This window comes from Pseudopodoces humilis, chromosome 1 (genome assembly GCF_049639895.1).
Source record: "Pseudopodoces humilis isolate 2021_Gansu_Grassland_sample_001 chromosome 1, ASM4963989v1, whole genome shotgun sequence".
Taxonomy (NCBI): domain Eukaryota; kingdom Metazoa; phylum Chordata; class Aves; order Passeriformes; family Paridae; genus Pseudopodoces; species Pseudopodoces humilis.
The window spans coordinates 69,733,692-69,745,858 of record NC_142200.1 but is presented as its reverse complement, the minus strand read 5'-3'; the positions used below and the strand labels follow the sequence as shown (position 1 = coordinate 69,745,858).

Below are 12,167 nucleotides of genomic sequence, written 5' to 3'. Positions count from 1 at the left end.
CACTCTGTTTTCATTTAGACCATTCTAATTCTGAAATATTAGATGTTCACACATCCATGCTTGAAATCAGAAGAATTTTCATACTTGAGCAAACTTGAGATAAGAGCACATTTTTCCAAATGTTATTTACTTGGCCAGTCAATCTTGGTATTTCTTTTTTCTGCTGCTTCAGATAAGAAGGCTTGGTTAAAAACAGTCCAAGGTTAAACTCTTTGCGGGCAAAGTCAACTCCTCATTATTTTCTGCCAATCTCTCAAATGCTCTCAAAAAATTCAACACAGTACTGCATGATCAATCATGATGTGGGAAAGAGCAGACACTGCTTTAAATGCTAATTGTGCTGCAGATCATTTAGGGACACTGAACACATGAATACATGAACTGTCAAATTTTAAATCCCTCTACATATTTTAAGTATTACAGGCTGTGTCCAGTATTACTGGTAGCAGAATCTTTACTTGGCCTGCAGAAGTATTTGACTTATGAAATTGGTCTCATGAGAATCAGGCTGTTCCTGCTGTTTTATAGGCATGAATAACATTCATTACCACATTCAACAAATGGAAAATGTGCAAGTACTAAGAAGATTTAAAGAGAAATAGAGACATTTTATTAAGTTTGTGTCACTAGAGGGGTAAAATTAAAGTTATTTTGTTGTACATGCACAACTTCTGCAATACATTATGATTTCTGGGTAAGATTTCCAATATAATATGATTTTAAAGTTATTTATTTACTTCTAGACAGAAGCCCCAGGTCTATTGAAAATTACTGGGACTCAAATGTTTTGTGACTTTTCTACAATCTTTTAAAACAGCTTCAGGATAAATGAAGCATATATCTGTGGGTGGTATGTTATACTTCTGTATGGCAAAGGAAAGGTACACTGTGAATAAGATGAGAACATTGCATCCATCTGCATTTTACTCCATTGCCCTTCTCTTAAAAAAAAATATGTTTTCCCAGTAGCAAAGACATGATGCCCTCTGGTTTAATTTGGAACTAGTTTTCATTGTACTTCAGTATGAAAGTCTAATTTTAACAGTATGTTGTTCTTATACACTGAATATTTAGGTGGACCTTGATTTGTTGGCTCTATTGAAGTTGTATCTCAGAATTTCAGTTCTGTTAGGTTAAAGCTATAAAGCTAAATATTACATAAACAGAAATGGAGGCAGTCAGCACCCTAGTGAACTCAGGTTCAGTGCACAGAGCAGGCAGACACTGAAAATGAAGCTGAGCACAGGTTTTCAATTCCTGATGTTGCTATTTTCAAGCAGAACCCCTCTCTCTTGAATATTTGGATATGAATGTCCTGTACCAATCCCACCCTGCCACCCTTAATATTTGGTTGCCATTAAGAGACAAAACAGAGAAACTGCTTTCCCTGTTGCCTAGTGGCTGTAAAGGTTTTATATATTTTGTCCATTCCCAGTAAAAGATGTAATTTGCTTCATCAGCACATATGGTCCTTCATTAAAATCTCTTTTAAAATTGCATCATTATTATTCACCCATATGAATGCACCACAAATCAGTGAAACTGCTGTTTCTGAAACCAAGCCTCTCTATTCATAGTGTAATTTGATGTTTTGGAGCAATAGCCCCACATGGATTCATTATCTGCAAGAGTTGGCTTGATAAATGGATGTATTGGAAAGGTCAATAGAAATAGGATTAAGGTGGATATTCTGTAGTCAGATGGTATCATGTCAGGTTGTTTCACATGTAGGAGGCAGTTTCACAGCAAGTGCGGACTATCAAATCTCCAAGCTCTTCTGCCTATTTCTTCCTAACTTATAGTTGTATTGCAAGTATGGAGAAATTAATTTTTAAGACCTTTCAATGCAAATTAGTTAGACCAGTAAGAGATGCTCACCTGTTCAATGTTTTTCTTCCTTCTATTTCTAGGTGTTTTACATGGTTCCAGTGACCCTGTGTATTGGTATTATTAGTGCCTTCCAGCTATCAGCCCTCACTTTCCAAAAGAACTTGGCAGCCACTGTTCTCCTGCTGATACTCTATGGGTATGTGATTGGAAATGCTACTGTGGAATTACAGCTTTTAAGAAACAAACATAAATCTTTAGATGTAGTTTGCACCTGCTGCTGGATGCATGGTTTCCTGTCTTTGTAAGTGATTATGATTCAGAAAAATATAGTAAGAAAACACACTGAAACATGAGTTTGAAAATTAAACACAAAAAGTGGAGTGAGATTTTCTCACACCCCAAGCAACCAATGAAACAAAACAACCAAAAAACCAATCCTGTTATAGAAGGCTAAAGTAACTGGTTAAACAGAGGACTGATATCTCTATAAAAGTAAGCATGTTCAGCCCTGGGATCAAACAAATTAATAGTGTATTCTGTTGTGTCACTAGAGGGCAAAAATTAAAATTCTTTTGTTGTACATGCACAACTTATGTAATACACAATAATTTCAGGGTAAGATTTCCGAAAGAGTTTGATTTTAAAGTTATTTATTTACTTAAAGACAGAAGCCCCAGGTCAGTTGAAACATACTGGGGCTCAACTCATACTGGGACATACAGATCTTCCCATGTGCTGTCTAAGGTGATGTTAGAAATGCTGAAGATGAATTTTTAAAGGAAAAGGCTTCTGAGAAGTTTATTTTTACTTATTTCAAGTAACTAATTGTTGCTACTCTTGTAGGGGAGAGTGCATATCTTACATGACAGATGTTTAGATAATGTTTAGCTAATAGCTGCTTCATGAGAGGATGGTACAGAATGAAAGAAGAACTTTCTACAACATCAGGACATACTTTATTCCAGGAAGAGTTTTGGATAAACCCTTCAAAAAACCTCCCAACTTAATATATTGTACCTTGAAACTGTTTTCAAGGTTTTGTGCCTTCAAGTGATTCCCTCAAGTTAAAGGCACAAATTCTAACCAGTCTTAGTGCAAAGGTTTCACACTATGAAATCTCACACCTTTTTTTTTATCAGCTTTACAACCATTGAATCCTACTTGTGATCCAGTTGCTGTCATATTAGCAAGGCATAGGCTTCTATAGAAATCTTAGCCAAGCAACAGTTGAAGCGCATAGTACAGACCTTTATGTCTACTGAAGTCATAACATGTTCTTTCTGATGTGCTATGGGCCTTGGCCCTGCTCACAAAATGTTGAGGTAAACTTCGAGTATTTTAGAAAAAAAGTCATTGAATGAAAATGGGTCTTATTTTGTTGACTGCAGATGCAGCTTAATCAGCTCAATATAACCCCTAGTTATACATATAACCTCTAGTGTTCAATTCTGGCTGATATAACAGATGTTGCAGTGATTTTTAACAAGAAAATCTGTGTATTCAATGTGTATTAACATATATTAAAGATCCAATAACTGTCAGTAAGTTTAACATGTCTCAAGGACATTGATAAGCTTCAGAGTAGCCATTTTTCCTAATTTACCCTTTATTCAGCCTAAGTACACTGTAAATGTGATGAAGCCTATTGTGGCCATTATATTCTTCCCCAGTACTGTGCATATAATCCTCAGTCATCTGCATGCCATCATCATCTGCATTTTTTTCCTTTAAAAATGTTTTTTTTCTCTTCAGGGTACATTTGTGCAGATTTTCTTGTCTAGGACAAAGATAGAAATAGCCCAAATATATAAAAAAGTTAAAGAGATGAGGGTGTGCTGGAAAGAATAATCAAGTTTCTTAGTTTGCTACTTTAAAAGCGATTTCCTTAAAAGTGTAACTAAACTACATCTTTCTCTTTTAGATGATTGCAGAGGTGTTTTCTAGTCCAAATGCTAAAGCAGTTTTGTCCAAAATGTTCTGTCCTTTATACTTAGAAAAGACTAAATTGTAACTGCAGCTGAAGGAAGAGAAAGAGGATAGAAATGTAGGTGTGACTGGCTGCAACTTTAAAGGCTACATTTGAACATCATATAATTTTAGGATTCTGAAAGTCTTACTTCTTAGCAGCTATAAGCAAACAAATCAAATTTTGCTTTCATTTACAGCAGGGCAACAGCACTGTAAATCATGTCTCTTTCCTGAGCTGTTTCCAAGGATGGACTTTTATTTATGATATTGTTATTCTGAGAACAGTGATTTTGGTATGTGCATGAAGGGAAGAAAAGATTGTGTGATTAAGACTGGCAAAAGGATGCTGAAAAATAGAGTGGGATCCTGAATACTTACAATTTCATTTGAGATTCAAACATTGAGTCATATAACCTTTATCTTCCTGTCAACTGAAGATAACATTATTATTACTTCCCAGCAGGATTTGCAAGTTTGTTTTTTAAGGTTTTGGCATTCTCCAATGCAAATGATTAATCTGCAAAGTACAAAATGCTGAATTCAAAAGGGACTTCTACTTAATTTAGTAATCTAAACTACACTTTAAGGCAATGAAGAAGTGAATTCACAGATTTTTGGCTAATTGCTCCTGCATTGAGCTCACTATCAAACCAGTTATACATATTAATATTATATAGGAAGTGTTTATATATACACTGCACATACCCTTTTCGTTGTGCAACAGTGTATGGTGATACCTATGCTCCTGTAGTCCATACTGCTTGTTTGATAGATATATCTTGCATTATGTTGAATGAAAAATAAGTTTTCTTTACATGTCATGCATGCTCTGATTGCCTGGGCCTTGTTTTAATCTTTATAAACATCTCTTTATAAATAAAAACATGTGCATGTGCATGCTCCATTCTGGATAGGCATCCTTTAACTTGTCATAATGGAGGTGCCTTCCTCCTTCCTTTAAAGATTCTCACTGAAGATGATGTAGCCATAGACATGCTGTCTTATCCTCATAGTTTTATGCACTCGTTTTTGATACCTATTACTCTACTGACAACCTGGTTAAGGTAATAACATGATCTGAGGATTTTTCAATTTTTACATATCACTGGCACAATATACTAGTTCCAGTTCAAAAATTGTTTTTTACTTCTTTTTTCTTCTCTTTGCTTACTACCTTATTTTTTTTTCTTTCTATGAAAGCCTCTCAGAAAAGATAACTGCTCAGCATCCATGATTTAAGCTTTAAATATTTGGTTTTAATTCTATATCTGTGTAAAAGGTGCATGGGTTTGCAATCATTCAGAAATCAGGACTGCAAGCTGTCTGGAACAGTCAAAGTAAATATCTGCAGCTCATATATGCAAAAATGGATCATATCTGCAGATATCATGTCAGTAAATATGTGTACATCTAAGGAAGTATAAGCCCATTTTTTAAAGAATATGTATTCCAGATTTGTCCGTTTTTTCAATCATTTGTTCTGAAGAGTTGTTTGCCTGCCTTAAAAATAAGAAACAATAATTGCAGTTTTTCTAGTGTGATAACTGACTTTTTTGGGGGTGGTGAGGCAAAAACATAACTTACTTGTGACAGTTTTGTTTCTTTAAAGCTTCAGATATGCAACTTTACCTTGGATGTATCTTGCATCCAGATTCTTCTCAAGTTCAGATGTAGCTTTTATTTCTTACATCTCCTTTAATTTTGTGTTTGGCCTGTGTACCATGCTGGTGACTCTCTTACCTCGCTTGTTAGCTATAATTTCCAAAGTGCAGGTCAGTAGAAAATCTTTCATTTACCTATTTCATAACTGAAATGTATACACAAACATACATGCATATATATATTTGAAAATGTTCTTATGTGTGTTTATATGTTCATACAGATAAGATTTTTCCAGAAGAAAAACTTATGGTTTTTAAATATTCATGGTTTTTCTGTCCTAGAATATACTGTATTGACTTACCATCTTGAATTACTTGTCTGTAACCCAAAAAGGCATGCTGTAATAATGGAAAAACAGTGTTAATTGAAACTTTCACATTTTCTAGACCATTAAGTTGTAATTGGCACATAAATGGAGCTGTTCTGGTCCATTAAATAGATTATATACATTGTAAATTGTGTTTGAATAATATTGACATAAGACATAAACTGCATATTCCTAGGATTATTAATGCATTGTATGAATAGTAATTTATACAGTGCATTCTCACTCCTTGTATGTAATTTTAATTAGTCATAATGGTATTTAAACAACTTGATGGAAAGGAGTTCCACAATGCTTATGGCTCTCTTCATGTACAGATCAAAAACTTGATGTTTGAAGTCAAATCTGGATTATGTGTCATGCAAGTGTGTAAAAATCCAGTATTCACTTGGGATTAAGTATTCAAATATTAAAATACTAAGGAAATAGAACAATCATGGCTATAGGTGTTTTGATACCCTCAGTGAACTTCTACTAAGAATGCCATGGTTGTACAAAGTCTAAAATTCAATATGATATGAACCCTGTCCCCAAAATAGTTCACAATATGCACTTTAGATTTCAGTATACCATGAAATATGAACGCAGTATCCAGTTTTGCAAGTGTGCTCATTAGGCTGTTCGAGAAAACTAATTTTTTTTTTTCTTTTTTCTTTATTCTCCTCAATCCTTGCTGCATCTTAATGCAGAGTTTTCAAAGCATCTACAATATCCTCAAATGGGCATTCATATTCCCACAATTCTGCCTAGGCCAGGGTTTAATAGAGCTTTCATACAATCAGATCAAATTTGACCTGACCAGGAACTTTGGAATAGATTCTTACGTGAGCCCCTTTGAGATGGATTTCCTGGGTTGGATTTTTGTGGAAATGTCCCTTCAGGGAACACTACTACTTCTTTTGCGCCTTTTCCTTCATTGGGATCTCCTCTGGAAAACAAGGTGTGTTATCATTTGTATTCTGCCACAGTGGGTATTGATCTAATTTTTGGAGAAAGAAAATGGTATGTTCCTTTGAACAACTGAAGATAAATACTTCTGACAACATGGTGTGCCTAAATTAATGTAAACTACAGAAAAAATACAAGGAGGTTTTTTTCCCTTGAATTCTGATAAGAATTGATCACTAAGTGCTAAGGGTTTACGACCAGGAAAATAAGAGTTATGCAGAGTGCGGCAATGACCGATTTGCCATGTATCACTTACTATCATCCTCTGTTGTAGAGGTCATTGCTCAGTTAACAGCATGGAAAGAAAGGAGAGCCCTTCAGAAGATGCTGATGTAGAAACGGAACGACAGAGACTCTTCAGTGGAAGAACTGGTAACGATGTCCTACTTCTGTACAACCTCAGGAAGTGTTATGGAGGTTTCAGTAAGAAGAACACAGCTGTGGAAAACATAAGCTTGGGCATTTCAAGGGGAGAGGTAAAGGGGTCTTCTTTTTCCCCTTTTATAAAGTAACGCTTTATTCTGAGCAATTGTTGATACATACTCAGTGTGTCTACAGTGAAAGGCCTGTAGGTAGCAGCAGAAAAAATTAAATTGTAGTAATTTCTGAAAATCAATAACTGGATAAAAGCAGAAACTCAAGTGGTGCTGAAGAAGCAACTGTTAATTTATTTTTTGGTTAAACATTCAGCAGTCTTAATTTTTTTTACTTCTTGCTTATCTTTACCAAATTACTGTATTATATGCTAACATAAAAACAAGTAAGGTAACACAGTAGTTTAGTGTTCAAAGAGAAAACATATTACCCAACTCAATAGCAAACTACGGACTGAATTCTGAATTTGTTACCACAGCACACTTTTAGTACCTGTCGGGCTGAAAATAACAAGGGATGGTACCACCATTGCGATAAAGGTGATTTATTGCTCAGATATATCAGATAAGGCATCAGTCTCAAAGGCATAAGATTTGGAGGAGCAACAAATCAGCCATAGTTCAAAGGTTTCTGCATTACACAGCAATAGGTAACATTTCGGTCCAATAGACAGTTGACATTGAGTTTGTTTTTACTTAATTACCCAGTAAGTTTTTACTTACCTTTGCTAAGTTCTGCTGCACAGCATCTGTTTTTCAGCCAATAGACTGTTAGCTCACATCAACACATCTTACCTAATACACTTACTTACTTATGGCATATTCTTAGTTGCAATTATAGGAACGTAAGTTTACAACTTCTCTAGTTAATGTCTGTGTACCTTTACCATTACATTAATCCAAGCTCATTCCAAGGCTGCAAATTAAATGCTTCAGTATCCATGGAAGTTTCTATTTTTCCATTTCCCACAAGTACCCACCACAGTACATTTGAATATAGCATATACAAATAAACTGTTTCAATAAATTGAAATTTAGTGCTGAACATGTTTGTGCTTTGGGGCTCTTTATTCATTATTAGGATGGTTTGGGGAATTATAGATATTAATTTCAAAACTACTGATAAAGAAAAGATGTTTCTTGGTTGCTAATATAAAATTGGAAGATCTGAGAAACTTGCACATGGCAGCACAGATGCAGTGATATCCTGCTGCTTACTGATCAGCTGTTGTTGTAACTGAGATAACCAGAAGGATGTTATTGTAGATTAAAACCTATCAGTAAGAAAGTTTATGAAAAAAGTATTTCAAAATCATAAAAGGCTATAGCTAGACTTAATATGAATCCTATCCTATCTTAAGCATTAAGTTATTGCACCTAGAAGCCTGAAATAAGTGTTCAAAATAAGTCCGTCTCTTGGATGTTTGGTGTTCACTTGTACAGAGTGAAGCAGCTCATGAGAAGCTTGGAAGTATGGACTGATATCCAGGGATTGGAAGTAGGACCTAAAATCCTCCTATTGAAATGTAGCATTTACTAATAGAACAGAAAAATAATGAGTTTAATTGTTGGTCAGGGTTTTAAGAGGAAGGCTAGAATCCTAAATAAGAAACTTTTAGTAATTGGGGGTCAAAATATGATATGGATGGGGTTTTTTTAAACTGATTTTTTGTGGGAAAGGGAATTTGCACACACATTCTATCCATATAGTTTCTTATAGACATATAATAGGAAATGTGGGAAGTGGAGAAGGGTAATATTTCTTATTTTTTTCAGTACAGCATATTTTTTGTATTATTATGATTGTTATTGTTACTATTATTTTTATTATTATTATTGTATCTCTGATAGTGTTTTGGACTCCTGGGAACAAATGGAGCTGGGAAAAGCACAACATTTAAGATGCTGACTGGAGATATAATCCCATCTGCAGGACGGGTGGTAATCAGGACTCCTACTGGGTAAGTAACACATGGTTTAATCAGAATAGTGCTAATTGATAATGCACATGATCAAAGACTCAGCACATCTTCAGTCCTTTATACTGTACTCTAGGGACCTATTTTGTTCCCTTTTAAATGTATATTGCTTTGTTGCCGTTAAGTCCCTGTGGAAAAGTATTTTAGCATTATTTAATTCTGTTTGATAGCTCTGTTAATTTAGAATAAATTTGTCTGGTAGCAAAATAGAAACTCTACGAAGGCTTAACATTCATCCTTTTAAAACTTGTAAAACAACATTAACATATGTTCAACTGCATGGCAATATTTCCCCCATACAAATACTGCATTGAAAGTTTTCCAGGCTTAGGAAGACAAGCAGTGCTTCAAGCGAGTAATTTTAAAATATTTTCTTACACGTATGTACTTCAGAGTAATTAACTAATTAGTTGATCAATATGTTATGTAATTAGGGTAAGAGGTAGTATTGGTGAGATTTATCATTCTGATGGAGTGATAAAAGAATAATGCACTTTGGGTTAGATATAACCAATACTTTTCATTTTTCCTAGCAAAATTGGAGGGGAAAGAAAGTAATTTTTTTCAGTCAGTAGTAAATATGTATATGCACACATAAAAATGGATTTGGGACTTTTCCTAAAGGATGTACATTTAAAAATATCTTTTGGACAAGGATAGGTCAAGAGTTTAATTAAGAAATTTTTAAAGGAAACGTTTTTAAATTTTCAAAATGTAAGTTGCGTTTCTTTGGTTTAGAAATCAAATGCTTTCATAGGTCAGTGTTTCCTTACTTCACAAAGATAATGATCATCAGATTTAACTTCAAAGAATAAGTAGTTTCAGTCCTTGCAAAATTCAGTTTTCTGGAAAATTTGCACCTTTGAAACAGACAATATCATCACTATGAAACATAATTTTACTTCAGTGTGTTTTTTCATTATCTTTGATAGCAAATCATAAAAAAATGTTGATCATAAAGCAGAAATTATTTTGAAAAAACAAACAGATTTTGGAAAAATTATTCTTAAGAGTAGAAGAAGTGGTGTGAGTGAGACTTTTAGATGGTTGTTTTTGTTTATAATTTCCCAGAATTTTTCATTTTTGTACTTTTCCGTCTTAAACACAAGACAAAAATGTTCAGACATTAAGCAAAATTAAAAATAACAGAAGTGATTTAAAATTAGATAAAAATCAATGTTTATTATTCTTTGGAACTGATGGATGACTTTGTGCCAGGATATGACGGAGGTCAGAGGTTTATAGCACAAGTCTGAAGAAGATTCCAGATTTGGAGAAATAAAATCATCTGTAATTTTTTTGTTTTTTTAAATAAAATATTGCCATTGGGACATTCCTGTGCCAGGAACATCAGGCTTCTGAGTACACTACCAGAGTAAGAAAAGGAGAACCTTCTTTCCGTAATATCCCCCTTCCTTCATTTGTCTGAGTCATAAATACAAATCAATCCACCTAAAGTTCCCTGCACTTAGTAATTTTAGTCATTCTTAGCTAGTGAGGTATGGTTCTCCAGACTTGTTGCAGTTACCATCTCACCTTGGGAAGAGCCAGCAAATTTGCCTCTTAGTGATTTTCAGGAGGACAGCAACACAATGCACCATGATCTGCTCAACAACAGTTTCCAAAATACGAAGCAAGGAACAAAGTCAGGAGGGTCATAAATTTCCTCTCACAGCCTCAAATTGTTTGTTTCTCTAAGTTTAGCTACTGTATAATAGCAGCTCTTGCTTAAGGTTGCCTTCTTGAATTAGGGTTAAGTTTTGAAAAATTGAGAATATGGGATTTGCACTCACTTCAGCCCCTGCAAACACAAAAAATCCATAAACTCGATTGATACCACCATAGTACAATGTGATAATTAATGTTGTCAAGGGTATTTTAAACACTGAAATTCAATTGTCTAAGTCTTTCTCTCAAGCCTCCTAAATGTGTCAAATTTCATTACCTGTGTTTTAGTACATGGTAAATAACACTGCATATTACTACATGCTTTCATGTTGGATTTATAAAACATAGTATGGGAAATGAAAGTGACACACACAATGTCCAGGGACAGCATTTAGCCTACCATCAAAAGCCATTAGCACACTAAAGTTGACCTCAGAAGCATTTTTATCTGTTTAACGACAGGTACATAGCAACACAACTGATAAAAGGAGTCCAGGCATTGTTAAATAGTTTCTTAATTGTTTTTTAAAAATTATCTTAAGGGGTTCTAAAAATGTATATAATAGTCAGCAATACTATGTATTATATATATTGTGTCTATATATATATAATAATGAATTATATTCTTAAAATTTTATATTTGATTTCAAGTAGATGTTAAAAATTTGGAATTGTTACACCAGCTCAAATCATTTGCCCAAATACAGACCTGAGACCACATTGCACAGGAACAGCCATATGTGATCCATGAATGCACAGGTGGGACCTAAGGCAAGTTGCATTAAAATCTACAGCAAAACACGACTCAGAATCTAAACAAAACATGGGAACTTAAATGTCCCAATGGCAATATTTTATTTAAAAAAACAAAAAAATTACAGATGATTTTATTTCTCCAAATCTGGAATCTTCTTCAGACTTGTGCTATAAACCTCTGACCTCCGTCATATCCTGGCACAAAGTCATCCATCAGTTCCAAAGAATAATAAACATTGATTTTTATCTAATTTTAAATCACTTCTGTTATTTTTAATTTTGCTTAATGTCTGAAAATTTTTGTCTTGCGTTTAAGACAGAAAAGTATAAAAATGAAAAATTCTGGGAAATTATAAACAAAAACAACCATCTAAAAGTCTCACTCACACCACTTCTTCTACTCTTAAGAATAATTTTTCCAGTCAGCAGAAAAAAAGTAGCTGCTGATCACAGCTGCAGGACATTTCTTGGTCAGCAGAAACAGATTTTTTGTTTAAAATTCACATAATGAAGGAGATTCCATAAAAAACATTTTGACTGGAAAGAATATGCCTTTTGTCCTCCGTCACCGTGAAAGGACCATATACTCTGAGGGGTCCTTCAGAGAATCATAAAATGGTTTGGGTTGGAAGGGACCTTTAAGATCATGTAGTTCCA

General features: G+C 34.2%; 1 protein-coding gene across 1 annotated transcript in view; it reads left to right on the top strand.

Annotated features, from left to right (window-relative positions):
* The window catches only part of ABCA13 (ATP binding cassette subfamily A member 13), a 194,842-nt gene that overhangs the window by 113,651 nt on the left and 69,024 nt on the right, over positions 1 to 12,167 (top strand). The window contains 5 exon segments of the mRNA XM_088051690.1: positions 1,911 to 2,026; positions 5,414 to 5,570; positions 6,475 to 6,725; positions 7,008 to 7,209; positions 8,959 to 9,068. Of these exon segments, the coding sequence (XP_087907816.1) occupies positions 1,911 to 2,026; positions 5,414 to 5,570; positions 6,475 to 6,725; positions 7,008 to 7,209; positions 8,959 to 9,068 (836 nt within the window).